The following is a 26,227-nucleotide window of genomic DNA, read 5'->3' on the forward strand; positions in this document are numbered from 1 at the left end:
TACAATTCCATACCGACAATGACTTGTTTATACGGCTCTATAGACTAGCCACTGAAATGTAAGTACAAGATTTATATTCCAATCGATTGATTGTATAATTATAGGGTAAAAGTGAGAAAGTCAGCAATTGTTCAGTAACAGCTGGTGGCTGGGACACTTTCGTATTTTTAGGTCTGATTTTGTAAGCAAGTCGTTTTTAAGTGAGGTGAAACTCAGGGGTACGCAGGACCAATCAGACTCCTGAACGGGGGCCAGTCGTCTGGGAAGGTTGAGAGCCACAGGTTTACCCGGTAAACGACTGGTGAGCGATTGTCCCTTTTGCCTCGTCCCAGGGCCAAAGCATCATCCCCCAGGGACATGTGAACTTTCCCCAGTCACAGGCTGTTAGCTTTAAAGCCTAATTAGGACCACTTAAATGCCAACTTGGTTAGCAATTGCTCTGCCGTCTGCAGAACGTAATGCCCAACGCCTCCCTCTAAGCACCTGGCTGCAGAGTTTGAAGGCTCCATACAGAATAGTTAAACAGCCAGTGCTCTTCCGGGTACTGATACCCACTGCCTTAGTCCGACAGGAAGAAAAAAAACGTTCCAGTAGGGCTGATTTCTCCTATAAAATAAACTTACTTCGGCGGCGGCAGCGGCCGGGGGAATTGGGTTTTCACAAGCTAATAAGTGCAGGTCACCACCTCTGTATTTCACTAAGAGAGCACTCCCTCAGGAGGGCCAGGCGGAAGGGAAAACTAAAGGATCAAATGATTAGTGTGGCATGAGGAGACCTGAACGAGATCAGGGCACCATTGTGCCTGGCGCTGGACGAACACATAGTAAGAGACAGTCCTGGGCCCAAAGAGTTTATAAGCTAGAGACAAGCCAGACAAAGCGGTGGGGGAGGGAGCGAGTGGTATTATTAGTGCCTGGCAGCCTAAAGTCTCGATCCTAGTCTGAGATGCCCAGGCACGACTGCGCCTCGGTTCCCCATCTGTAAAATGGGTCTGGCACTCATCCCCAAGGTCACACGGAGTCTGTAACCGAGGCAGGAATTTTCTCCAGCCATCCCGAGTCCCAGCTCAGTGCCTCAGCCACAGGGTCATCCTTGGTTAGTTTCCCATCCAGCGGGGGAAGCCCACAGGATCCTACCGAACGTTTTCTCGGCGATGGAGCCCTGGCGCCGGGGAAGCCTGCCCGGGGGGCTGCTCGGTCGGCCCTGCTCCTGGCCAACACCCGGCACGTCAGGGACCTCAGCTGAGGCGGGTGGGGCCCTACTCAGAAATGCCAGCAAGGGGCAAGCAAAGGCTCCTCACCCCAAGCAAGCCGCTCCCCGTCCCATGCCCTCCACCAGCCCCCACAGCTTGGTTACAGCACAATGCAACAGCCCAGGTGGGGGGGGGGGGAGGGAGAGTGGGGGGGCTGAGCACAAAAAAGGATCGTCCCACCCTGGCCTGAGCATTTCCAGACGCATCAATTAGGCCTGCAGGGATCACAAATTCAACGGCAACAAACACAGCAGCGGCTTTCCAGGCACGTCTTCCAGAACCGCCGAGAGGCCTGCTCCCAGCCGGGGCTCCAGTGCCCACAAATGTGCTGTTGCCAAGGAGACCGCTCGGCTGCCATCTCGCTCCTCGCAACCTTTGTTTACAGCTTGCTTTTGCTTTCTCTTTTTTTTGTAAAAAGGACATTCAATTACTTCGAACGAGCCTCTTTAGCCAGCTAAACTGCCTGGATCTGTCACCACAATCCAGGCCTGGGAGCTGCGTTCCAAAGTCCTGCGGTGCCCTCCCCCCCCCCCCACCATTATCTGTGTTGCACTCGAGCCAAAGGGGAATCTTCATGAGCACTCTGCTGTATAGGTCTTCTGACACACAGTCAAGCCCTCCCAATTCCACCCAGTAGAGGGTGGGGGGGGGACACACACTGCAGCAAGCAACCCAAAATGCTACAATACAAGGTACACCAGGCACAGAGCTCAAAGAGCCTCAAAACCCCAACAGATTCCCCAACATATCTGCCCACATCTCTCAGAACCACGGAGCTAACAGATCAACAGGGGGTGTAACTTCACCCGGGCACCCCCCGGGCATAGGAGACACATACTGTGCCATTCTCAGACTGCACGGACAATGCAAGCCCCCAGGACCAAACGTGAAGAGGTTTATTAAATATTTACAGGGTCATAAGCAGACCACCTGCAGCTCTCATTGGCTTCAACGGGCCCTGTGGGCACTCAGCACCTCTGAGCACATATGTTCTGGGGAACAATTGAGCGCGGGCAGGAGCATGGACCAGAGGACCGAATGGGTCTTTCCCACTGAGGATACCCCCCCGATCCCCAGCAGGGACAACCGATGTGTCCCTTGGTACCTCGCCGGGACGGAGACGTCCTGGCCCCGGGAGCCTGTACGCCCACGGCAGGATTTCCCCAACCCGAGCCTCTGACACCACACTGGCCTCCCTGCTCTTCCGCGGCAAGTCAGCATAACACGGGACTTTGCCAGCCAACGAGGACAGGAGACACGTGGCCTCGCGGTGAAAGCACAGGACACCTGGGTTCTCTTCCCAGCTCAAACACTGGCTGGCAAGTCACTACCCGTCCCCGCGTCTCTGTTTCTTCAGGGGTAAAACAGGGAGAATACTCCAGACCTGAACCAACGCCAGCCTGCCCGGCACCATGGGTCAGCCCCCAGTTAGCACTATACCAAGGCCCAGGTCGACCTGTAACTTCCCAGCAGCAGAGGGGAGACCCTGGGCTGGGAAGTGCCCGCAGCAGAGACGCAACATCCCTTTACACTGCATGCGACAGACGTGAGATGAACAGAGCTCCCGGTTCCCGGCTGGGCTACGGGGGCGGGCAAAGGCCTGCTCTTTTGGGAACTGGAAACCACCAGTTCAGAGCTCTGGGGTGGAATGTACGGAGAGCAGGATCTCAAACACACACCCCCTGAAGTGACAGGACCAGCTCCCCATCCGTATAGGTTAGAACCGGTCTGTGGGCCGCCCGACGACCAAGAGTCTGGCTCCCCACCTCCTTCTGCCAAGCCACTAACATAACCAATGCGAGCAGAGCAAGGCACGTTAGGTGACATCTTTTATTGGCCCAGCTTCCGTCGGCGAGAGAGACCAGCTTTCGCGTTATACAGAGTTCGTCTTACCTCACCCACCTCGTCCCTCTAATAGCCTGGGTCCAACCCAGCTGCTACACTGCAAACGACGCCAGAGCAAACAGGGACTCGCCCAAGTCGACAGCATTTCACCTTTCATCCGGGCCTAGGCCGAAGAACTTCGTTTGCCCCGACGGGCTCATTCACACACAAGTAGGGGGCTGCAGATCCCGGCACCTGCGTCTCTGGAGCACCCGCGGAAATGCAGCCACTTCTGGGGTGGATGGCAGCAGCCACCTCACACACATTCTCTCCCCCCCACCCAGAGCGAAGACTTGGAGAATTTAAGAGAAAGCCGCCTGGAAGCCAGTCTATAGCAGAGCCGTTCCTGCTAGGCGATGACCCATTGGTTCCAAGTAGCTGGAAACCGCATACTCAAAGCACGCCCCTCTAGGCCACCTCCTGCCTCCCCCAGCTTAGAGCCACGAGCCGCAGGTACAAACCACAACCCTGTCCCCGCCCAGGGCAGGGAGCCGACCGAGCTCCCCGCTCACCTGACTCGTTCTGGGAGTTCATGTTGTCCGGTAGGCAGGCGGCGTCCTGGCCAGAGACCGGTCGGCGAAGGGTCTTTGGGAAGCAAGCGGCTTGGCGGGCGTCTGACAGCGTTCCCAGGAGGCGTGGCTGGCTGCAGCTCTATCGCCAGCCCAGGGTCTCAGGCATCCCTCGTGGCCAGCCTGTCGGAGGAGCCCTGCTGGAGAGCAACAACAGTCAGAGGCTTTGGACCCCTCCCAATTCCAGGGCTACGAGGCAAGACACCCCAGTTTTCCCCTTCCTCCTGCAGAAGAAGGGGCAGGGTGATGGGCCGCCTCCTTCTGCAGATTAGGCTTCTCCCCAGAACTGGCTAGACTGAGCCGGACCCCCAGGATCTGCCACTGGGGGAGCCCCGGGCACGTGGGAGGGAGATCTATATATCTACAGGCCCATGCGCCCGGCGGGCTCGATTCTCTCCTTGCGCTAGTGGAGGGCCGGAGTCAGCGATGCTGTGAGTCGGAGGAGAACGGGGCCCTGTACAGCATGCGTGGCTTTGCTGCCCTCGAGCACAGCTTCCTGTCTGCCTAGCTGGAGAGAGCCAAGGAGGTGCGAACAGAGCTACCGACCCAGCTGACCAGGTACAAGCAGGTGCCTTCCACAAAGCAAGCCCTCGCCACCGCAGACAACCTGGGGGTCACTCAGCACTCGACCACGAGAGCTGGGATCCTCCGCTTCCAAATGCAAAGGCCGGCTGAGCTCGAGGAAGCAGCGGCAACAGCTATCAGCAGTATAGGACTTCTGACACACAGATGAGCAGTTCCGATTCCCTCCAGTAAGGGGCAGCAGTGACATTCTAGTCCAGTGGTATTTCTATGACCCACCAAGACCAGGGCCCCGCTGTGCCAGGTGCTGGGCAGACACTGGCCCAGAGGATTTACAATCCAAATAGACAAGACAGAAACCACGATGATCCCATTTTACAGACGGGGAACAGAAGCAGAGAGATGAATGACCTGCAAAGCAAACCCAGGCCTCCTGAGCCCTAGCACCTTAGCCACAAAACCATCCTTCCACTGACCAGCTGGGTGACCTTGGGCAAGTTGGTGCCCCTCTGTGCCTCAGTTTCCCCATCTGAGGGGTAGTGATACTGACCTCCTTTGTAAAGTGCTTTGAGGTCGACAGATGCAAAGCGCTCGAGATTTACAAACTATGATTATCCGGCACCCAGAGCAACAATGGAAAGTCATTTGTTAACTCCGAACGTTTCTCTATGACAAATCCATCCACACAGCTCCAGGATCAAGCCCTGCTTCCCATCCAAGCCTCCCTTGATTTCAACAGCAGTAGGATCTCGCCCCTTCTCCCTGTAGCGCCAGGCCAGACGCTCCCCTGAAGGCAGAGCACACACACAGCAATGCAGAGCTTTACTGATACTCAAACATCTCTTGCATCTTCTGGGCTAATCCTCTGCTAACGAGATTGCCACCAGAGACGGGAGGAGACTGGGGAATTCAGCTAGTCTCCCATTCGGACAGGGGAAGGTCCGTTTACAAACAGACCGAGATTCCAGGAAAAAACGATTTCCCAATGCACTCACTGCACTGCTGCAGCGTCACGGCCCGCAGCTCACTACAGCCGGCCCAGATGCCAGCCAGAGAGGGCCCTGCCAGCGCAAGCCAGCCATTTCAGGGGATAGCCGAGTAAGTAGGCAGCATCGTCTAGTGGATAGAGCGCCAAAGATCTGGGTTCTAGTCCCGACTCTGCCACCTGCAGCCTACAATTGACTTCCCCATTCAGGGCCTCTGGCTCCCTCACCCAGTTGGATGGGCCGAATGTCTCTCTCGGACGCGGTTCATGCAGCCCCCAGTGCCAGGGGGCCTTCAGGTACTACTGGCATAAGAGTGAAGACTCCAGATGTAGATTCTGGATGGGCCCCCCAAGGAGCCCTGGTTTCCCCAGCTCGGATTAAACAGGCCCCTGCTGCCCTGGGGGCTCCCCTCCTTGCTAAGGCAGGGAAATGGGTTCCCCAGCATGGGGAGGGGTGGCGGGTTAGGGGTTAGCTTGCAGCCCTGTGCAGACAGATGGGCCAAACCTGTAGCAGGCACCCGGGCGATGGCTTTGCACCAGCCCCGTTGCATGTCTTGCCTCCAGGGGCAATTTGTGGGGGAAAGGAGTGGGGGGTGATTGGTGAAGGGAAATATCCATCCCCGTGTCCCCTGGGGGGTTGAGTTAGTCTCGCCCGCTCCCCCCAGCCCGTCCATGGCACCAGAGCACCAGATCGGTGCCTTGCTGCGGGAAGCCTACGCCCCGGGTTTAGTGGCCGGAAGAGAGGACAGCACGGAGCGGTGCCCTCCCCAACCTGGCCTGCAAAGGTGTGGGGATCGGAAGGGGGGGGGAAATGAAGGAGCAGGACCCGCAGGGCACATCCTGAAGGCAGTGCCCTACAGCCCGCACGTCTGCACATTCCCCGTTGTGACTCTGCCCTTGCCAAAGGGGTCCAGCCCCCCGACCTCTTTGTCGGGGGAGGGGGTCACGTCGGGGCAGAGGGAGCATCTCTGCCTGGAGAGGCCGTGTGCAAAGGCGGTGCTGGCCCCACAGAGGCAGGGAGAGCCCCCCGGCCAGCAGAGCAGAGACAAGGCGGCTGGGGAGCAGACGAAGGCTGACCTAGAAATCTCACTCAGCAGGGCCTGCTGCACCGCGATGGGCATCTGCAGCAAAGGAGAGCTGGGTCAGAGGGGAGCCACGGCTCATGGCAACGGGGTGGGGTGGGGGTCCCCCCAGGGGGGTGTAGGAACCAGGAGGAGGGGCAATAAGAGAAGGTCCCAATCTGCACATCACCCAGGGCCTGGGCTGGCAGGGTTCCCACGCTGAAGCCAACAGAGGTTTGCACCCTGCAGGATTGGGCCAGTGGAGAGGCAGCGTTCTCTCTCTCTCTCTCTCTCCCCAGGGTGGAGGAGCTGGGGTGGGAAGCCAGGAAGAGCAATCACATGAGCCCTCCCCATCCGCTGAGCACCGGCCCAGGGACTCGTGTATCGGGCCAGAGCGCTGGCAGGTCACAGCGCTGACTCCTCTCCACCTCCCCTAGCGAGCTCTGCCAAGAGCCAGGCTCCCGGGGCAGGGCGACTCGCCCCCCTGGACCACCACACCAGCCAGCCAGGGAGACTGGGGAGGAGATCCAGCCACCTCACCCAAGCCAGCCAGCCAGGGGCCTGCAGGACGGACATTTTCCCAGGATGTCCTGGCAGGACTTTAGGGGCTTGTCAGGGCATCTCCTTCATGACCTTGGTATCCAGCCTCCCATGTAGCATCCCTGTTATCCCAGTTCTGAGCACCTCAATCCTGACACACCGCACCGCAGGCTATCCCAGCCCCCCACCCCACCTTACCCTGACAGCTCCACTGACCATCCCCCTGTGCTAGTCCAGTCATGAGCTCCCCAACACACAGCTCTGCAGATCAGACTTTCTGGTCCTGCTGCACCCCCTGCCCTAGCAGCCCTGGGATCCCCCCACACCCTCAATCCAGCCCTGAACCCCCCCACACACTATTCCAGTCTTGGGATTGCCCCCCGCACACACACATCCTCGGCCAGTGCATCTCAATCCTGACCTACAGCCCCCTGCTGTTCCCATCCGGGATCCCCGCACACAGCCCCACAGAGATGTTCAACAGGTGGCCCCGTTGGCGTCTCCTCCCAGCCGGGCAGCTTGCACCGAGGTGCGTCCGTGTTTGGAAGGGAGCTGGCCAGCGGTTTAACCCTGCACGGGCCACAGGCCCAGCGCTCGAGGCAGGGTTTGCTGGCACGGCACAGGCAGCCCCGGGAGGAAAGGGGACAGGCCGGGTCACTGCAGCAGGGCGGGAGGAGGATCAGCTCAGGCCAGGCGCCCGGATCTCGCCCTCCGAATCAGAGACGCCAATAACTTCAGGAAGCTGCTCAGCTCTTTTCATTAGGGGTTTGTGCTGAAAGCCCAGCTGAAGAAACGCAGCCTCGCCACCACCGCCCTGCCTGCCACTAAGAACGGCGAGTAATCCCGTCCCAGCAGCCAATCCACCTCACGCTGGGATGCTGCCAGATCTCACACACTAAGGGGGCTTGGCCTGGTAAGAACTTGGATGGGAGACCTCCAAGGTGCAGGTGGGCAGTTCGGTAGTGAATCAGCCAGTACTGATCCCCCTCAAGATTATCCTGGTCATCTGGGGGTGCCATCTGTTTAGACAGATGTGGCCCTGACTCCCTGTGATCCTCAGGCACTTTTTACTAGAGCTTGGTGGTCCCCTCTGGCTTACCTTGAATTCTTTCCTTGCACTTTCCATTGGACAGAGCAAGCTTCTCTGCTCTCCAATCTACACTGTTGCTGTGTGCTGTTAAACAACTGCTGCAATTCCACCCCAGAGGTGGCTGCATGTCAGTGTTGGGTGAAGTGAGCCACAAGGAACACTTACCTTGCACTTTCTATCAGAGGCTCTCAAAGCACTTCACTGGCATTCATGCACAAAATAACCTTACATCCCCCCTCTGAAGCACACTCATTTCTCCCCATTATACAGAAAGGCAAAGTGACTTGCCCAAGGTCATACAACAAATCAGTGGCAGAGCTGGAAGTCCCAATGCCTACAGTTGCTACATGCTCTCCCCTCTACAGAACACCTGCTGTATATAATCCCTGACCTACTCCACAGCGAGGTTGTCAGGCTTAATCAAATTACCGTATGTCTGTGAAGTGCTTTGAGATCCTCAGATGAAGAGCGCTAGAGGAGAACAAATGGTTATCTGTTATTAACGCTACTGGACCAGATCCTCAGCTGGTGTAGATGGGGGCAGCTGCCACAATCCCTGACTCTGCACAGGAGACACCAGAGTTTGCCCTGCAGTTTGGGTAGCCACATGCCCCAGCGCTGAGTGAGTGCAGATCACAACCACTTTGATTTGGTGCAAATGCTCGTGGGGCAGGGCGGTGGAGGGCATCGCTCCCGGCACGCGTCTCTTGCCTGGACAGATTGATTGCAAAGAGCGGAAGGAGCTGGAATAGCAGGGCTGGCTTGTAGGCTTGAGGACATCAGCGGCAGAGACCTGTCTGACACCCAAAGCCTATTTCAAGACTTCCCAAGCGTGATGCAGAGAAGGTGTCTGACCAACCGCAAGCCACAGGGGAGGGTTCTCACTTAGGGAGAGTTGAGGAAAGCTCTCCGGATTAAAGCATCTTCCAAGCTACTATGAAGCCCTAGAAAACACTGCAGCTCAGATAGAAAGTGCTTTAGACTTTACACAGCCAGCCGTGTGCCAGACACCGCTAGCAGCCGGCCTTGGCACAGAGGTGTAAGCAAAAAACTCCTCAGCTCGCGTAAATCACTGTGGCACTATTGAAGTCACTGCTGTGATGCCAATTTGCACCCCTGAGAATCTGTCCCAACGTTTGCAGCATCTGTCTTAGCCGGCTACAGCCCGAACACTGCAGACAAACCGAGTGTCCTTGTCTGCTCCATCTGGGGTTCAAATACCCCCGGCAGACTTTGTGAGAGGCAGGGTTTGCCCCAGTAACCTTGGTCAAATTCTCTTCCTGCCCACTGCCGGAGTAGCATGCTCTGAATTGGCTGCTGCCCTCTACCCAGAGGGGGCTGCATTTCACAGCTGCTCTGCGGGGTGACGGGTGCCATAGAGAGGCTAAGGATCATCACAGGGGGGATTCAGCAAGGCTGGTCCCTTTCACCTTCTGCGGCTCGGTATCAGCTGTTAACAGGCGGACAAGGGGAACGGCTCTCTAGACAGGCAGTGCCCGCCCACACACACTGGAGCTGGGCAGTCAGCGGCTGCTCGCTCTCAAGAGCGGATCCAGATTAAAAAAACAGATCTCCCCCCCCAGCTAATAACTGCCAGTGTCATGAAGCGGCTGCCGGCCCGTGGGCACAAGCATTTAGGAAGGCAGAAGGCTCAGGGATTAGAGCCCGGGGCTGGGATCTCTTCCTGCTCCTGGTGTGAACGCATTTGGTGATTTGGGGCAAGCGGCTTCACTTCTCTGGGCTTCGTTTTCCCCACACGCGGAACGGGGCTGACGTTAGCCGGCCTCAGAGGGAGCCAGGCTCCGTTCATGGAGGGGGCAAAGCATCTTCATCTGGTACCACCCCAGCCTGCTCAGAGCATGCGGCAGAGACAACAGCCAGGCCCTTGGGAGATGCTCTGATCGCTCCTAGTGCCAGGAATTTACCATTTACAGGGCCCCTGGCTAACCGGGGGAGAGCAGGCAGAGAGGGGAAAACGGGGTGGGGAGTCGCCTTCCCGCTAAGGTTTCGTCTACATGGCATTGAAAACCCTGGTCTGTGGGACCCGGGCTCCTGGACTCGGTGCTCCCAAGCCTGCACTTGCTTTACAGCTACCAGATCCAGGTGCTAACGCGTCCACACTGCACCGCGCAGACCTGCTGACTCGGGTCTGCAGCTCGACCTCCGCCCGCACTGCAGACGGACAGGGCTTGGACCCAAGCCACACAAGGTCTCCGGCGCTGACACCGGCCCCCCGGCAGGGGTCCTGAGCGCTCCCTGACCCGAGTCAGATGGAGGTGGAGGACAGAGGACCCAGAGGAGATCACGCCTCGGGGCAGGGCGTGATTGTCCGTCCCTTGTGTTCTCTGCAGACACATGCTCAGTCCTGTAATGACTCAGCAACAGGCGGGTTGGCCCAGGTCTCCCCTTTCCAGTCCCATAGCTGTAATCTACCCTAGTGACCCTGGGGAGGGGGAGATGGTGCGAACACACAGATAAAGCCACCGGCTCTGCACTGTCACCCAGGGGCGAGAGAGCAAGTGAGCGGAAAGTGACTAATCAGTACGCGCAGCTTCAGCGACACAGGGCTAGATCTAATGGTTCCCAGGCTGCCCGATACCCATGAGCCTACGGGCACGGAGCAGCCAGGAACATACATGCTGGACTGTGCTGCACAGCGGCAGTGCCGTCTAGTGGGTAGGGCACTTGCCCGTGACTCAGGAAACCTGGATTCTACTCCTGGGTCTGACCTGCTGGGTGACCTTGGACAAGTCACAGCAACGCCGTGCCTCAGTATCCCCCCCTCCCACCTTTTGTCTCGCAAGCCATTCGTGGCAGAAACTACCTCCCACTAGGTGTAGGAACAGCGTCCAGCACAGGAAGGCCCTGATCCTGGAGGCAGCCTCTTGGTGCTACAGTACCACAAACAATGACCATTGTCTCCGTCCGATGGCAACGACACACCGCCTGCCTCATCTTCGAGCCACCGTGCAAACATGGGCTCGTTAAGCCCCACCTGCTCCCGGGAGAGAGGCAGGATGGCCACCCTCGTCTTACGCACGGGGGAAGACGAGATGCAGAACGAGGTTAAACAAAGGCCCTGATTTCACTAGAAATAAGTCAGGCAGCTCCAAACCTACGAGGCCCATCAGAGGCACGGCTGGCCCCAGGCACGGACACAAGCCCCAGATCTCGATGTATAACGGCGGTGGTCACGCACGGACGGAAAGCGTGGCAGGCCTTTCAAAACTAAACAGACCCCAAGTGACCCGTGCAAGGGGAACGAGCGACACAGCCAGGATTAGGAGCTGGGCAGTTCTGCCTCCTGTTCTTGTTCGGTAACCACTAGGCCTGGCCAAGCGCAGCTGGGCTGAGAGGTTGCCTCCATTGCCGCTGGCAGGGAAACAGCCCATGGCAAGCACACGAGAGCCAAGCTCTCCACTCCCCACCTCTAGTGTCCGAACAGTCAGGAAAATAAGGAGGCCTGCTCAGGCCGGGTGACATAGTTACACCAGTATAGCCCCCACTGCGGGCCCAGTTATACCAGTATAAAGGTGGCTTATACCAGGATAGCTGCCTTCCCTTCCCACACAGGAATAGGTCTACTCACGTAAGCACCTTTATACCGGTGTAACTGCACCCACCAGGTCTACACGACAGATCTATATCGGTATAAATACGTCACTCGGGGGGGGGTGAAAACGCCACGCCCCTGACGCTGCCGGAACACCGACCGGACCCTCGGCGGAGACGGCGCTAGGGCAAGGGAGGGCTTCTCCCGTCGACGCAGCTACCGCCTCTTGCCGAGGTGGATTAACGCCACACAGGAGCGTCCTCGCTGGGGCATTTTAAGCGCTGACCAGATCTCCGGGGTCACACAGCTTTCGTTACACCGGGATCGCTGGAGCCATCCAGCTTTCCTGCGGATCCAAGGCCGGAGCAGGGCGGTGGGTCCAGGGCTCTGCCCCGGCGCTACTCCCCAGCTCAGAGGGCACCGGGGTAGGGAGGGTGGGGCTGGCACGGAGCGCTCACAGCTCCGATGGGTGTTGGCACCTCGCCTTCTTCCTCCCGGGACAGCTACCGAACAGGCTGCAGCGGCGTTTCAAAGGAGCGTTCTCAGGCAGGGACTTGGCCTCATCCTGCCCCTCACCTGCCTGTCTGGGTCTCCTCCCCACCCGGCTCCTTTCCCCGCCGCCCCATTTCCCGGATCTCTGGTCCCACCTGCACCACCCCGACCGACACGCCTTTCCCCCCCCCCCCCCCCACAGGCCGTTCCAACATGTCTCAGCCTGCCTACACGCATGGCTTGGGCCTGCCTACACGCTTTCACACCGTGGCACGGCTCGGGGAGGCAACCCGGTCCCGTGCTCACCGCCAGGCCAGACCACGCTCTAGCCGTGTCATGGGACAAGCAGGGCCGCCTAACTCAGTGGTTTTCGCAGCATGGTTGAGTGCTAAAGCAAATACAGCCGGCAACCCATAGGGCTCGACCGCAGGGGAGGGGCGAAGAGCAGAACCCAGCATGGGAGGGTGTGCTTGGGGCAGCTCCAACGGAGCTCACAGGAAAGAGATCCTGCCCCTATGGCCAAGGGTTCACAAGCCGGTCAGAAGATCACGGCCATCCGGCCTTTCTCATATTGCTAAATGAGATGGGGGTTCTGCTACTCCGCACAGTACAAAAACCTGGAAATCCCTTCGTCTGTGTAGAGGTGCCCAGAATGGGCCCGGTGGAGAACAGCTGTGCTAGGAGAATGTGGGGCTTTGCCCCTCTAGTGCCTGGTCGTTACGGGGGAAACCCTCCAACATGGGCGCTGACCTCGGCAGCGCACGCAAAACCTGCCTCGGTTTCCCCTTCGGCCACCCACGCAGAGGAATGTGTTAGCAGCGAATTCAAACCCCTTTGTTCACACACGGTGCCACAGGCCCCCGAGCCCTCCTGCTAAACACGGTTCCTCCCCAAACCCCAGCGTAAGACAAGGTTACCACACAGCATCTCTTCAATGCCACTGAAAGGTCGTTGTTCCCAGGTCACTCACCCCATTGTCATTAACCACAAGGTCCCGTTCGCAGGGCCCCATCCCCCCTGGGAGCGCCAAGCCCGCTTCTCTCCCCGAGGTCACCTCAGGTCTCCTGCCTGCAGATTCCAGGCCTCCTGCTCCTCTCTCCTCTGTTCTCGGACAGCTTCCACCTACCCCGTTCTGACCCTCCCTCACCCCGGGTCTGTCTCTTTGTATGACCCAGGTACCGTCTCCCCGCAACCGGCAAGCAGCTGACCAGTCACAGATGACCTGCACCCTTCCCGAAGGCCAGTCGTTCTGCGACGCCGGTCCACAAAAGAGGATAAAAGTCTCCCGCAACGGCAAGCTAACGGTGCTCTGCCTTCAGCCAGTGCAGCAGAGGCTTGTGATCTTAGCCCTGAAGTTGCTGGGTTCAAACCCCACTCTGGACCCACGCGGGCGGGTGGCACCCGAGTCCTGCTGCTGCAAGTAACTGAGGCACGTTCTGCTCCCAGTTTTGCTGGTACAACCCTGGCTGCAGCACTCCCCGATTGACTGCTCTCCTGACTAACGTGCCAGGGTTATCAGAAGCCACAAGCGCCAGGAGGGCCTTTCACCCAGGAGGCCTGCAGAGGGAAAACCCACTTGGTCTTCTAGCCAGTTTCTTTGCCGTTTAGCAGGCTCCCTATGCATTGCAGTGGATAGCACAGACCCATCCCTATGTGATGTGGGGATCTTGGCCAGCACGTGGGGGATTTAACTGGAGACTTCCAGAGCTAAAAGCACAAACTGCTACAGCTAAGGAACCAATCCTCCTAGATCTGGGGCTGTCACAGACTCAGATCCCCCATGGGCCAGGCACCTGGAGGGACCACAAAAGGACTCCCCGGTGGGCTACATAAACAGCTTGCAGAAGGAAACTGACAAACTCCAGCCAGCTTCCCCCTGGAAAGCTGCTAAGGGAAACCGACTGGAACACTAGCCAGTTTCCCTTGGCCGGCTTCACTGGGCTGCCAGGGCTTTTATATGGATAGAACTGTCCACAGCCGGGCTTCTATCAGCACCGCTATGTAAGAATCCCATCTCTAACCCACCCAGCTATGCTGGGAACGTGTAGACCAGGCCTTACAGTCTAAATACACCAGGTGGGAGGGGAAACAGAGGCACAGAGCCGGGAAGTGACTTGCCCAAGGTCACCCGACAGCTCAGTGGCAGAGCTGGTACCAGATTCACTGATCCCCAATTCTACTCACTAGATCACGCAGCCCCCTGCCCGGCTCCCATGGCAGGTAAAGAACAGACTGGAGCTATTCCGCGCTGGAGATCTGGCCCAAGGGGAATAACTCCGGGGGCTTGGCCAAATATCTTCCCCACCTCATCCCACAAGAAAAGGCCTTGATGTCCAAGCCTGTACCTCATTGCTACACTGGCCTGTAGGAGCCACAATCCTGAAATCCAGCCCACACGGGGTCTAGCAGCCCCTTAAAGCGCGGTTCTGCTCCCAGAAACGATGGTGTAAAGAAACCAGCCCCCTCCTACCCTACGGAGCGGCTCATATCACAGTCAGACCGATTGATGGTAGCCGCCAACGCTTCTCATTCACACTCGCCTCGCAGAGCTATGAGACAATGAGCTGAATTCAGCTCAGACTCCCACGTCAGCAGCGGAATCCATTAACCAAGTTCCAGTTCCGGTGGCACTTGGAGACAGCAGGGCCACACAGGTGTCACCGAGGGAACGATTCTGCAGGCCGGATCCGGATGACTGAGGACGATGGGTGAGAAGGAAAAAGTCCAGCCGGATGCTCAGATGAGCTTCCAGGGCAGACGGCTTAAAACAAAAACCACCAGCCCCATCTTTTCTCTAGGCAACTGCGCACATTCGGTAGGAGTCACAGACACAACCATGGAGCATCGCTGTATTTTCGAGATGGCTTCGTAGCCAGGGTTGGTACAACCACAGCACTGGGATTTCATTAAATGCTCCCTGGAATCACAGCTTCAAATCCGAACAGGCCTGTCTCCAACGCACACCCTTCCTGGAGAGGGAGTGTCTGGGGGTTAAGCTCTGCATTGCAACTTGGGAGATCTGCTCTGCCACACACTCCCTGGGTGACCTCGGGCAAGTCCCTTAGCGCCTCAGTGTCGCAACAGTAAAATGGAGATAATTCTTCCTTTGCCTTGTGTATTAGACAGTTAGCGCCTGTCTCTTATGATGTGTGAGTACAACGCAGCCCGGATCTCAGCAGGGACTTCTAGACGCTACAAATCATAGATCAAGTGGGCCTTAATCTTCTCTCATTTAGACCCTTGTAAGTCAGAAAAGCAGCCTGAGAGAGAGGAGAGTAAAACCCACTGAGTTCCATGGGTGGATCTTTTTAATAAGTCCTCTCTGCACCGCAAGAGCTCATGGGCCTATGGCCCTGCTCCAGTCTGCTTAGACAAAGTTTACCCTCCATGCACTAGCTGCTATTTCCTCCCCCACCCCAGAATCAGCTGCATTTAGAATCTCTGTACATACAGCAGCACAGAACCTGTGGATCCTTTCTGAGTGCTCGCTACATAATTAATCAGGAAAGGCCCTTCCTGAAATCAAATCCCCTCTGATCGGATCAGAAATCCGCTGGGCCAAAGCTTTGAATACCGAGCCGCGCACAGGCCCGGCCTGCAGCCCGGAGCCTAATTTTCAAGCGTGGCAATACTAAAAGGACAACAAATAAGGCTCCGATTTTCAAAGCCACCGAAGGGATCTGGCTGCCAAAAAAATCACGATTCCAAAATTAGCTACAACATTTAAGATCGGAGGCTGCAGATTTCGGTCAAATTTCGAGACAACCCAGGGAAGATCTGAATTTGGGCCAAGGTTAGTAAGTGCCTTGGGACTGGAGCTGTCTCTTCATTCAGTGTTTTGTCCAGCGCCAAGCAGGACGGGTCGTGGTCCATGACCACGGCTCCAAAGTGCTACAGCAAGAAGGCTCATAACGAGTAATATTTCTCCTGCTGAATCTCTCGTGAGAGGCTCTCATGCCCCACAGCAGCTTGGATCGGAGATGGGATAAAGGGAGGTCTTTAGGGAGCCCCGTCAAAGGGTAACCATGGTGTACCAAGAAGAGGTGGCCTGTAAACATTAAAAAAAAGGGAACTGGAACCCCCCTGAGGATAATAATGTAAAGCAACTGCCTCGGACATGGATTTTCCTCCGAAGCAGACGCTGTGGGGATGGATCCGCCAGAATACTCAGCAACCAGATGTTCCCATTTAGACAATGGGGGCTGAGAGCTTTGGAAAGTCCGGTCAGTGGGACTGAAGCTAGGGTGACCAGAGAGCAAGTGTGAAAAATCAGGACAGGGAGTGGGGGGATAATAGGAGCCTATATAAGACAGAGCCCCGAATATCAGGGCTGTCCCTATAAATTGGGACATCTGCTCACCTTAACTGAATCGAACGCCCACTGAAATCAACGGGACCCTTTCCGTTAACATCAGTGGGCTCTGGGCCAGGCTCGTAGTTAAGAGCACACAGCCCTGCCAACGCTTGTGACTCTCCTGCACGTCTTGCGACCTGTGGCTTTTTTCTTAAAAGCCGTCGTGTGATTCCGGGAGGAGCATCTCACAGCCTTCGTCTACCTCAAAAATTCTCTGCTCCTCATGGTTGCAAAGAAAAGCTTGAAAACACAAAGCTGCACCAGAAGTCAACTCAGAAGAATCTCACATTAAAAAAATTTTAAATAAATAAAATTAAATTTAAAAAAAAAAGTCATGAGATTTATTATGCCCATCTTGTGATTTTTGAACTCTTGGGACTAGCAAATGTTTCATCTATAAAGCCAGAAGGGATTACTGTGATCATCTGGTCTGACCTTCTGTATCACACAGGCCATAGGACTTCCCTGAATTAATTTCTGTCTGAATTACAGAAATATAAAGCAAGAGTCCTGTTCACCCTCGTTCTAACCCACCCAATTCCTCTCTCCTCCCAGAGCTAGGGCTAGAAGCCAGGAGTCCCACTTGCCAAGCCCCCCTGCTCAAACCACTAGACCAAACTCCCTTCTCAACGCTGTTTTTGGAACCTTATGTTCCTCTTAGTGTTCCACACCCCTTGTCCCCATTCAAACCATATGCTCCTTTGAGCAGGGACTGTCTCATGATAAGTTCATAGAATCTCAGGGTTGGAAGGGACCTCAGGAGATCATCCAGTCCAACCCGCTGCTCAAAGCAGGACCAAGCCCCAGACAGATTTTTGACCCAAATCCCTAAATGGCCCCCTCAAGGATTGAACTCACAACCCTGGGTTTAGCAGGCCAATGCTCAAACCACTGAGCTATCCCTCCCCGCAGTTGGTCCAGCTCTCAGCACACAATGAGACCCTGATCCCAGTTGAGGCCTCTGTAATCATTGTCCCTCCTCCTCTCGGATAGGAGCGACTGCATCTAGAAGATCACACCCCGTCCTAGGCACAGCGTGAACCCCGAGAGCGAAGGGCTCTGACTTGGGAGGAAAGGTTTAAAGAGTTAAACAATGGGCAGACAGAAATAGTAACGCTCCGCAGACATCCGAAAGGGTGTAAGCACACAGGGAGGAGGCATTACTTATTACGCAAGGAGGACAGGAACGGAGAGGGGAAAAAAAAACAAGGATGAATACTAGGAAATATTTCCCAGCAGCAAGCTACGTGAGGGCATGGAAAGACCTCTCCAAGGGAAGAGCGGGGAGTCCCGTCGTCCATTCCCCCATGGGCAGGATGGCACCGGACCAATCTCTCAGCTCTAACCTCTCTGATCTTGCCGGGGTCCTTCACAATCACCACCAGACTGCGTATTGCACCGTGCAGCCCAGCTCGCGGCCTAGGTTCTGCTCTCAGCTACACCCGCATCCATCCACAGCAACCCCGCTGAAGTCAACAGCGTTACTGCGGATTTACACCGGCGTGGCCAAGAGCAGAATGTGGCTCACCATTTGCAGCACCGGGGCGTGCTGGGCCCGGCGAGCCGAACGGCACACACAGACAATCCATTAGCAAGCCCGTTTTCCCGCCATGGCCCCATTTTGCAGGTCACCTGCAAGGATAACAAGGGACAGATGGAGAAGGAAAGCAGGGCGGGGAGTGAATCCCACACACATCCCAGCGTCCGTCCGTCCCCAGCCTCAGCAGGCAAACCGTCTAGCTCCGAACAGCAGAACGGTCCAGGGACCACGCAAACAAAACCCATCGCCCGGCAATGAGGCTACGAGCGCTGCAATATTCCAGACGGTCCTCCTCCAAAGGATGCAAGTAGGAAGGATAAATTATTTAAGAGAAGCTGCTGCTCGGGAACCTTTTCATTCCCCCTGCATGCACCCCCACCCCCACCCCGCTTAGTATTTATAGCACACGGCTAGCGTGCAGTACGAGGCATCAGCAAACCTTTGTCTCACGGGCAATAAGACACACGTTTTCCTTCTCCCACCCCAGCCCTGACGGTCCAACCAGCGACGGGGAAACGAAGCGCCGAAGCCTGAAGTCAAGAGACGAGATCTCGATTCGAAATAATGGGGATTTGGGGCAGGGGGCGTTCATGCATCCGAACTGGCTTCGCCTCCCCTTGGTCTCCACGGCACAAAGTTTAAGCCCCAGGTTTCCAGAGAAAGGGATCCAGGGGGTGGAGGCAGGGTTGCACCCCACAAGCAGCAAAGGCCAGGCACCGTTAAGGGGATGCAGACCAAGGGGAGCATGCACTCTCTTGGGGAGCTCCAGAACGACCCCCCTTTAAAGGCCCCGGGGGGAAAATCACCCCACCACCCTGACCCCCAAGCACTGCTGCCCATGGGCCCCGATTTGCTTCCAATGAGTGTGGTGTGATTGGCGCACACACCCTGTCTCACACCCCCAAGCACATCCTCCGATCGCGGCGACCTACCAGACACACACACACAACACAAACTGGAGCTCAGCCAGTCCTGATGAAAGGCACCGTCTAAACAGGAGGCTACGTTCCTGATGCCAACCCCCCTGCGCTGGGTCCCCCCCCCCGCATACATGCAGGCAGCCTGGGCATTCTGCGCTGCCGTTTCATAACCATCCAGTCTCTGCCTTTTGTTCCACTGCCTGTCCTGGCAGCCTCTGCACACCTAGGTGCCTGGATCCCCCCCCCCCCACACACACACACACCCTACAAAGACTTGTACCCGTCCAAGGGAAGGACAGGGCATCTCTAGCAGCAGGGTTCATTAGCAACACCAACCCAAGGGTGCACACACCTTGCTAATGCACCAGGCAGGCGGTGCCTGTCTCCACCACCTCCCCCTGCCCAGCCCAGCCCAATTCGCCCCCCATCTCCTATCGCTTCCTCTCCCTGCAACATTCCCTAACAAAGCCCTGAGCCACCAACAGCTGCTGGACACCCCCACCTCCTCCCCTCCCCTGCTCCTCTGGGCATGCACAGGTAGGTTACCTGTCACAGGTATGGCTTCCCCCTCTTTCCCTGCAGCAGGTGGAAAGCCTGTTCTGGGGGGGGGATGGGGGAGAAGGGCTGCCCCCTGCACCCCTCCCCGGTGTCAGGAGCACCGCATGCAGCCGCCGGGCCGGCTCCCCTTCTCCCGGACGCTGGCATGGTGCAGGAGCCCGGGAGAGGCTGGTGCACGGTGTCCCTGGGTGGACGGGCCCCTCCCTTACCTGCAGCTGCTGAGATTCACGCTGCTGCTGCACGGGGCGGGGTGCGGGGGGGTGGTGGCTGCAGCTGGGCCCAGCCTGGCTTGGTGCCCCCTGGCTCTGCCCCACCTATGCCAGGGATCTGGCTGCCCCCCGCTCCTGCTCCTTCACCACCAGCTCCTGCTCCTCCTCTCCTCCATCTTTGCAGCTGGCTCTGCTCACTCCCTCTCTCCCCACCACCAACAACAACATTCGGTGACGTCACTCGCCGTCACGTGACGGAACCCTGGGCTAAAAATAGCCTCCCTCCCCCCCCCAACCACCATCACCACTCTCCTCCTCCCCCCTCCTTTGCCTGGTCCCCGTGGGGCGTGGCCTCAAAGAAGGAAGGCGCGTCACCGACACTGTCTTAAAGGGCCAGAGGAAGATGGGGGGGGGGGGCAGGGGGTGTGATTTTCAGGGCTGGAGCCGGGTGGGGCAAGCCCCAGTTTTAGGCCTGGCTGCAGGGTGGCCCCGCCAGGGAAGGATGTGAACAGAGGTTGCAAAGCCCAGCGCTCAAACGTTAGCACATGCCGTGAATGCCGGTCCCCGGGGAACCTGGATTGGGCCCCCTTGTGCCTCTGCTTTCCGATCCCAGGCGTTAATGACAGGCTCACGCAGCCCTTCAGTCCCTGACTCACGCAGTTATTCCATATTGCTTTTCCTCCGCGGTCAATATGCAGCCCCAGGCCTTATCTACCGCACGCCACCCAAACCCCGTGCTGAATGCAGCGTCAATTTCTTCTGGGGTGTTCCTCTGCTCGCCGCAGTGATCTGAGCGGGTCACGGACACGTGTGAATTTAGCTTCACAACACCCCTGTGAGAGGGCCCACGATCCCCATTTTACATGATGGGAAACTGAGGCACTGAGACACAACGGGCCAACGTTTGGCAAAAGCGTCCACTCATTTTGGGTGCCCAGTTTGAGACGCCTTGGGCCGGTGGGTTTCACGGCTACCTGCGGGCAGCAGAGGAATGTGGAGACTCAGGACTCCTGGGTTCAGTTTCAGGTTAGGGAGCCGGAGTGTGCTCTAGCGGTTTAGACCAACCTGCCCCTGTGCCTCTGGCCTGTCCCATCCCCCTCTGCCACTAGTCCCTCCTCCCTGGCTCCTGCCCCCACCCTCCCTTCTCCTATCTACTCCCTTGCCCAGCTCCTGTCCCCCTCTTCTGCACCCATATCCTCCCCCTTCCCTCCACTCCTCCCCACCTCTGGCTCCTGCAATCCCTTTTCACATCCCCTCCCCATCCTCAGCCTCAGGCATCCCAATCAGCCTTCACCTCCCTCCTTCTCTTCCAGGCTGCCTGGGCTCCAGCCGGGGGAGCACTGAGAGCAGAGCCCCCCGGCCATCACCTGGTGTTGCAGCAATCCCTGGCAGCCAGACATAGCAATCGCACGGGAAAGTCTGCTTGGTCCCTGCAGTCCTGGCCTGGAGCATGCTAAATTGCTCTGTGGAGATGGCACATGCACAATCTGGTCACACATAGGAGCAGTGGGGGGGATGGAGCATGCTCAGTGCAGATGTCATCTTTGGCAGAATTTATCACCCGAGCTCTAACAAGTCTCTACTGAGCATGTGCAAATTTAATTTTTGCCGAGGCTTATAACTTGGCCAACTGTGGGCACATTTTCACAGAGCTGGCAAAAGGCACAGGCCTGACTCCACCCTCGCCCTCCTGCCAAATTTCAAATCCATGCTCCAAAGCGTGGAGGCCCTAGAGCTTCTTGAAGAAATGGTTGCAAGAGGTTTTGTAACATGCGCAAAACAATTGCTTCTCCCCTGTTCTCATTCTGTGAAAGGGCTGAACCGTTTTCGGTGAAACTTTCCAGAAAAATTCAGCCTGAGGTCGATACTTGGCATGGAAAACATCGTCCCCACCCGTTAACATTTGGCAAAGTTTTAAGCAACTGGGAACAGGGGATTCTAATGGGACGTGGTAGGCAACTTTCACGGTAAGGCAGCGCTCCCAGCTCTAGGATACAGAAAGTGAGAGAGTATGATCTCACTTACACCCAAGCGAATCCAGAGTGAGGCCAGATGTAAATCCAGAGTCATTCTGGAAGAGAGCAGAATCCGGCCCACACTCCTTATGCACCAATTAACGCTCCTCTAAATAGGGCAACCAGACAGCAAATGTGAAAAATCAGGACACGGGGTGGGGGGTAAGAGGAGCCTATATAAGAAAAAGACCCCAAAATCGGGACTGTCCCTATAAAATCGGGACATCTGGTCACCCTACCGCCAAGCCATCTTGAATGAGGCCTGGTTGCTTTTTATACATTTGTCTCTCTTTTCCGGCAATCCCCAAGATGCTACTTATGCAATTTAAGGGCTTGATCCTGCAGAGAACAGAGCCCACTTCCCCATTTTCTGTCACCCCGGCAAAATGAGTGCAAAGGAAGTGAAAACATGACAGTCCTGGGCCCCGATCCTGCACACACTCGCTTAACTTTGTGCACCTGCATTGTCCAGCTGAAGACAACTTAATATTAAAGGCGTGCCCTCAACTTGAACTTAGCTCCAAAATCAAATGTGTCCCGGGCTTCCGTTCCACGATTCAAAGAAAAATCCCGACAACTAGCGCAGCCAGTTGCTTTTAAACAAATGAATGTCTGAACCCCAGCAATTGCAGCCCTGAGAACCCGAAAATGAATGCGACTCTGGGCGAAAGCGAAACCGACTTGCCGCCTTGAAAACCAGGATGCAAGACATGTGTCAGGTAAACACAGAGCACAAGGAATGGCCGATAACTTGGGTTTTAAAAATTGTCTTGCTTTTAATTACCTACAGTCTCAGGCGTTAGGAACTCTGGCCCCGATCCTGCAGCTTGACCTGCTCCCAGATCGCTCATGGCAGGCTCAGGGGTATAGATTATAGATCAGCGCAAGGGGCGAGGAAGAGGAGCAGGCAGAGCGTGTTGTGCTCCCGCTATGCTCTGCTGGCAGATGGTCTCTTGGGGACCGTTGCTAGTGGGTGTAAGTTAGAGCAACCCCAAGGTGGCACTACACTCGAACTGGGAGGAGAATCAGGGAGCTGATCAGCTTCCCAACAGACCCCCTGTGACGAACTGGGACTGTTCTTACTGTGGTCTGTGAATGCTGACAGGGGAGTGTGGCTAGGATAGTCTGCATTGGGGGACGGGAGACTGATGGATGGAGAATACCTGAGCATGTAACATGAGAACCCAGGAAGGGGTTAGAGGCCAGGTGACACCTTTGCCCAGGGAAACTGAACAAAGGCTGTGGGAGGGGTCGCTGAAGGGAGAGTTTCAGAAGCTGGCTGGTGAGATGGCCCTGGGAGCCCAAGATGGACCTAACTGAGGGGGGTCCTGTTGTCTGTGCCTGCGAGACCTGTCTTGGACTGTGTTCCTGTCGTCTAAATAAACCTTCTGCTTTACTGGCTGGCTGAGAGTCATGGTGAATCGCAGGAAGGCGGAGATGCAGGGCCTTGTGTCCCCCCACACTCCGTGACACCCCCACCCCTGCTTCACCAAAGGGGACCCGGTGCTTGATCCTCACCCCCCGCTCCAGCTTGTCTTCTTGGGCGGGAGGGAGAGGACCATGCCCTGATTCTTCAGAGACAGCAATGGCAGCTTGTCTCTCTATATCCCGGGCACTCAGATCTTCAGGCCCCTTGGAGAATAGAGTAATGTGGCAGCAGTGTTGACTAGTGGCCTGGGAACTCCTGAAGGACCAGTCTCATCTCTACCACCACAGATTTGCTGTACAGTCTCAGACAAGTCACTTGAACGCTTTGTGCTTTGGTTTCCTCATCTGCAAAATGGGGATAATACTCTGTCGAGGGGTGGGGGGGTCAGAGAGAGAGCCCTGCCCTCTACTAGATGGAATCAGAACTTCTTACCTGTGTGTCATAGGCCCTATACTGACAACACAAAGGAACTTCTCCTTGAGCTCAAGGGAGAGGAGACTTGGCTTTTGGTGCATTAGCCCAATGTTTGAGATGCAGATATCTCAGGGTAGGTTTGTTTCGTCTGGATTTTTTTTTTTTTAAGTCTAAACCTCAGAGTTTTTACAAAGACAATCTGGGTTCCACTTTGACCCTGTCTGCCCCGGAAGCCAGTGGAGAAGCGCCAAGCTCTGACACACGCTTGGACTCTTTTGCAGGTTGTAATATCTTGGCAGAGGAGTTCGGCCCAGCCTGAAGCTCTGTAATCAATTTACTATGAAAGCCAACTGGGCAAACAGCACATTAGAAATAACCCCGGCGTCTGGAGCAGAGGGAAGCCAGGCCACCGCGCTCCCGGCTCAGACAGCGACAGGCAAAGTCAGCATGCTGTGCGCAGGGTACTAAGAGGCCTCGCTCACCTGCGGAGCACCCAAGGGCTCAGAGTCAGCGCCCACCACAAGTGCTCTGGCCTCCCCGTGCACCACAGGCTGAGCTGCTGCAAAGACCCGGCCTGCAGTTCAGGGCAGGATCCCAGGGTTTACGCTCCCTGAGAATTCCTCCTTCTCCCTAGGGAGTGAGAGCAGAGCTCTTCTCTGCAACAGCCCCTTCTTGCTCTCAGCTTCCTGGCTTTATACAAGCCAAGCCTGCCCCTGCTCTCCCTTTCCAACCTGCTCAGGCCTGGGGTGGGGTGGACGCCCCATCTCTACACCTGCATAACTTAGTCCCATTTTCAAAAGCAGCTGCCAGCCCAGATCCTCCAAGGCGTCGGTAGATTTTTGGCCGCGGGTTCCATGTGCCCAAGCAGTGAAAGGCAGCGGAAATCTTTTTTTAACCTGGCTCGAGGTTGAGATGCAGGCCCAGATTCAGTTCTGCAGTGGCAAAAAGGAACCAGCCTAGAACCATAGCTGGCCAGCTGAGAATTCCCCAGCTGGGGGGGAGCTCTCCCCTGGCAGAAAGCAGCGCCAACTCCCCACACAGAGATCTACAATCCCATCTATCGCCACTTGAAGGCCCCTTTACATGGCTAGCGTGTCTCAAGAAGAATCCAGCCCCAAGAATTTGGGAAGAGCTATAAACCCTCCTGCGTCAGGGCATCCGTCATCCTGATGGGGTCAGGAGGAAACGTTCCTTGGGGTCGGTTATCCCATAATTGCCTCCTGCAGGGGTTCTCGCAGCTCCCTAGGAAGCTGCTGGCATTGGATTGGATGGACCCCGGGCTGGATTTCCCTATTTGCCTATTTTCCGAGGTGCTAGACTCTAGTCATGTTATTTAGCAGGCCAACACACTCGGCAGTGTTGGAACATCAGGTGTGGGGGAAGAGATCCACGCGTACTGCCTCGAGGGCCAAATTCTCGGCTGCCTCAGTTGATGCAGTCCGTGAAGCTGTTCACACCAGAAGCGAATTTGGCCCAGCGGGGGCACGGTTATAAGGCTGTGGGGTGCTTGGAGATGCTGTAAGCCAGTGGTTTGTCCCTGAGTTTTGGCCCTTTGTTCCCCAAGTGGGTTTCTCTATCCCCCTAATTGCCATGCGTGGTAAAACACAGCAAGCTCCGAGCCGCACAAAGGGATCCATGAACACATTTTTCGCCTTCCTCGGCAGCATGGGGTGCAGGTTGCTTGCCAGGATCATCTCAGGCTAGCTCAATCAACTGCCTGCACTTGGGAGCACCTTGGTCCCTCCTATTTCTGCCTGTAGCACACCGTAGTTTCATTTCCTGTGGGCTATGATACTTCGGTCTAGTTTGGGTTGCTGGGTGGTCAGATGAGAAGATCTGGTGTCTCGTCTGGCTTCACACTCGATGACTCTATGATTAGCCTGTGGAACTCCCTACCACATGAAGTGTCCAAGGGAGGGAGGGATAGCTCAGTGGTTTGAGCATTGGCCTGCTAAACCCAGGGTTGTGAGTTCAATCCTTGAGGGGGCCATTTAGGGAACTGGGGTCAAAATCTGTCTGGGGATTGGTCCTGCTTTGAGCAGGGGGTTGGACTAGATATCTCCTGAGGTCCCTTTCAACCCTGATATTCTATGACACTGGGCCAGTCTGGGATCAGATGCTTGCTCTCCCAGGCTCTTGGCCCTAAGAAGCTGCGATGTAGCCCCAGAGAGAGGATGAGGCGTGTGAGGTGAAGTTTCTGTGGGCAGGCTGCAAATCTGAGGCTGGCAGATGGTTTTCAAATGTTTCAGAGATGCGCTGGGGAAAATATCAACCACTTGGCCCCGTTCCAGTGTCAATACTACACACCACATTCTCCATTCACTGTGAAATTCCCAGGTAGCCTTTCTTTCTGCCTGCTTTTCCAGGACAGAGAAACCCAACTTGAAAATACATTCTATTTAAAGGCTGGAATTTTCTTAGAGGCGAGGGGCCCAAATCCCATTGACTGTCAAGAGGTGTCTAAATCCCTTAGGCTCTTTTGGAAACCCTAGCTGTTTATAGCAAAGTCAGTCTCTCTGGTGTATTTCCCGGCTTGGAGTCTACAGTGGGAAACTGTCTACAATGACTATGGTAACGACACCAAACCTGCCAGCTCTGTGGGTCATGGGCCGTAGGTGTCCATTGTAGTAAAATGATGCAGAAAGGGTTAAAATCCTCAGACGATATAAGATTATCGCCTCCTGTGGCTTGCAAGACATAGAGTGTAGCAACTTCCTACAGGGCCTGTCTTCCAATTCCACGCAGAGGCTAAACCTTCCTATCCGGCCTCATGTCCCCAGGCCAACTTACAAACACAGATCTGGCCCCGCTGAAGTCAATGGGAATCTTCCAGCTGATTT

At 56.2% G+C, this 26,227-nt stretch overlaps 1 protein-coding gene across 5 annotated transcripts in view; it reads right to left on the minus strand.

Annotated features, from left to right (window-relative positions):
* Positions 1-19,741, minus strand: part of HDAC5 (histone deacetylase 5) — a 101,070-nt gene extending 81,329 nt beyond the window's left edge. Inside the window, exons 1-2 of one of the 5 annotated variants that reach the window (XM_008162650.4) lie at positions 19,530-19,725; positions 3,649-3,842 (exon numbers count right to left, since the gene is read on the minus strand). In XM_008162650.4, the coding sequence (XP_008160872.1) occupies positions 3,649-3,670 (22 nt within the window). In that variant the 5' untranslated portion in view covers positions 3,671-3,842; positions 19,530-19,725. Of the gene's footprint in view, positions 1-3,648; positions 3,846-19,529 lie in introns of all 5 variants that reach the window. The other 4 variants (XM_008162649.4, XM_008162651.4, XM_042857123.2 and 1 more) reach the window with 4 other exon arrangements.
* Positions 19,742-26,227: the final 6,486 nt, after the last annotated feature.

Source organism: Chrysemys picta, chromosome 24, assembly GCF_011386835.1.
Source record: "Chrysemys picta bellii isolate R12L10 chromosome 24, ASM1138683v2, whole genome shotgun sequence".
Classification (NCBI taxonomy): domain Eukaryota; kingdom Metazoa; phylum Chordata; order Testudines; family Emydidae; genus Chrysemys; species Chrysemys picta.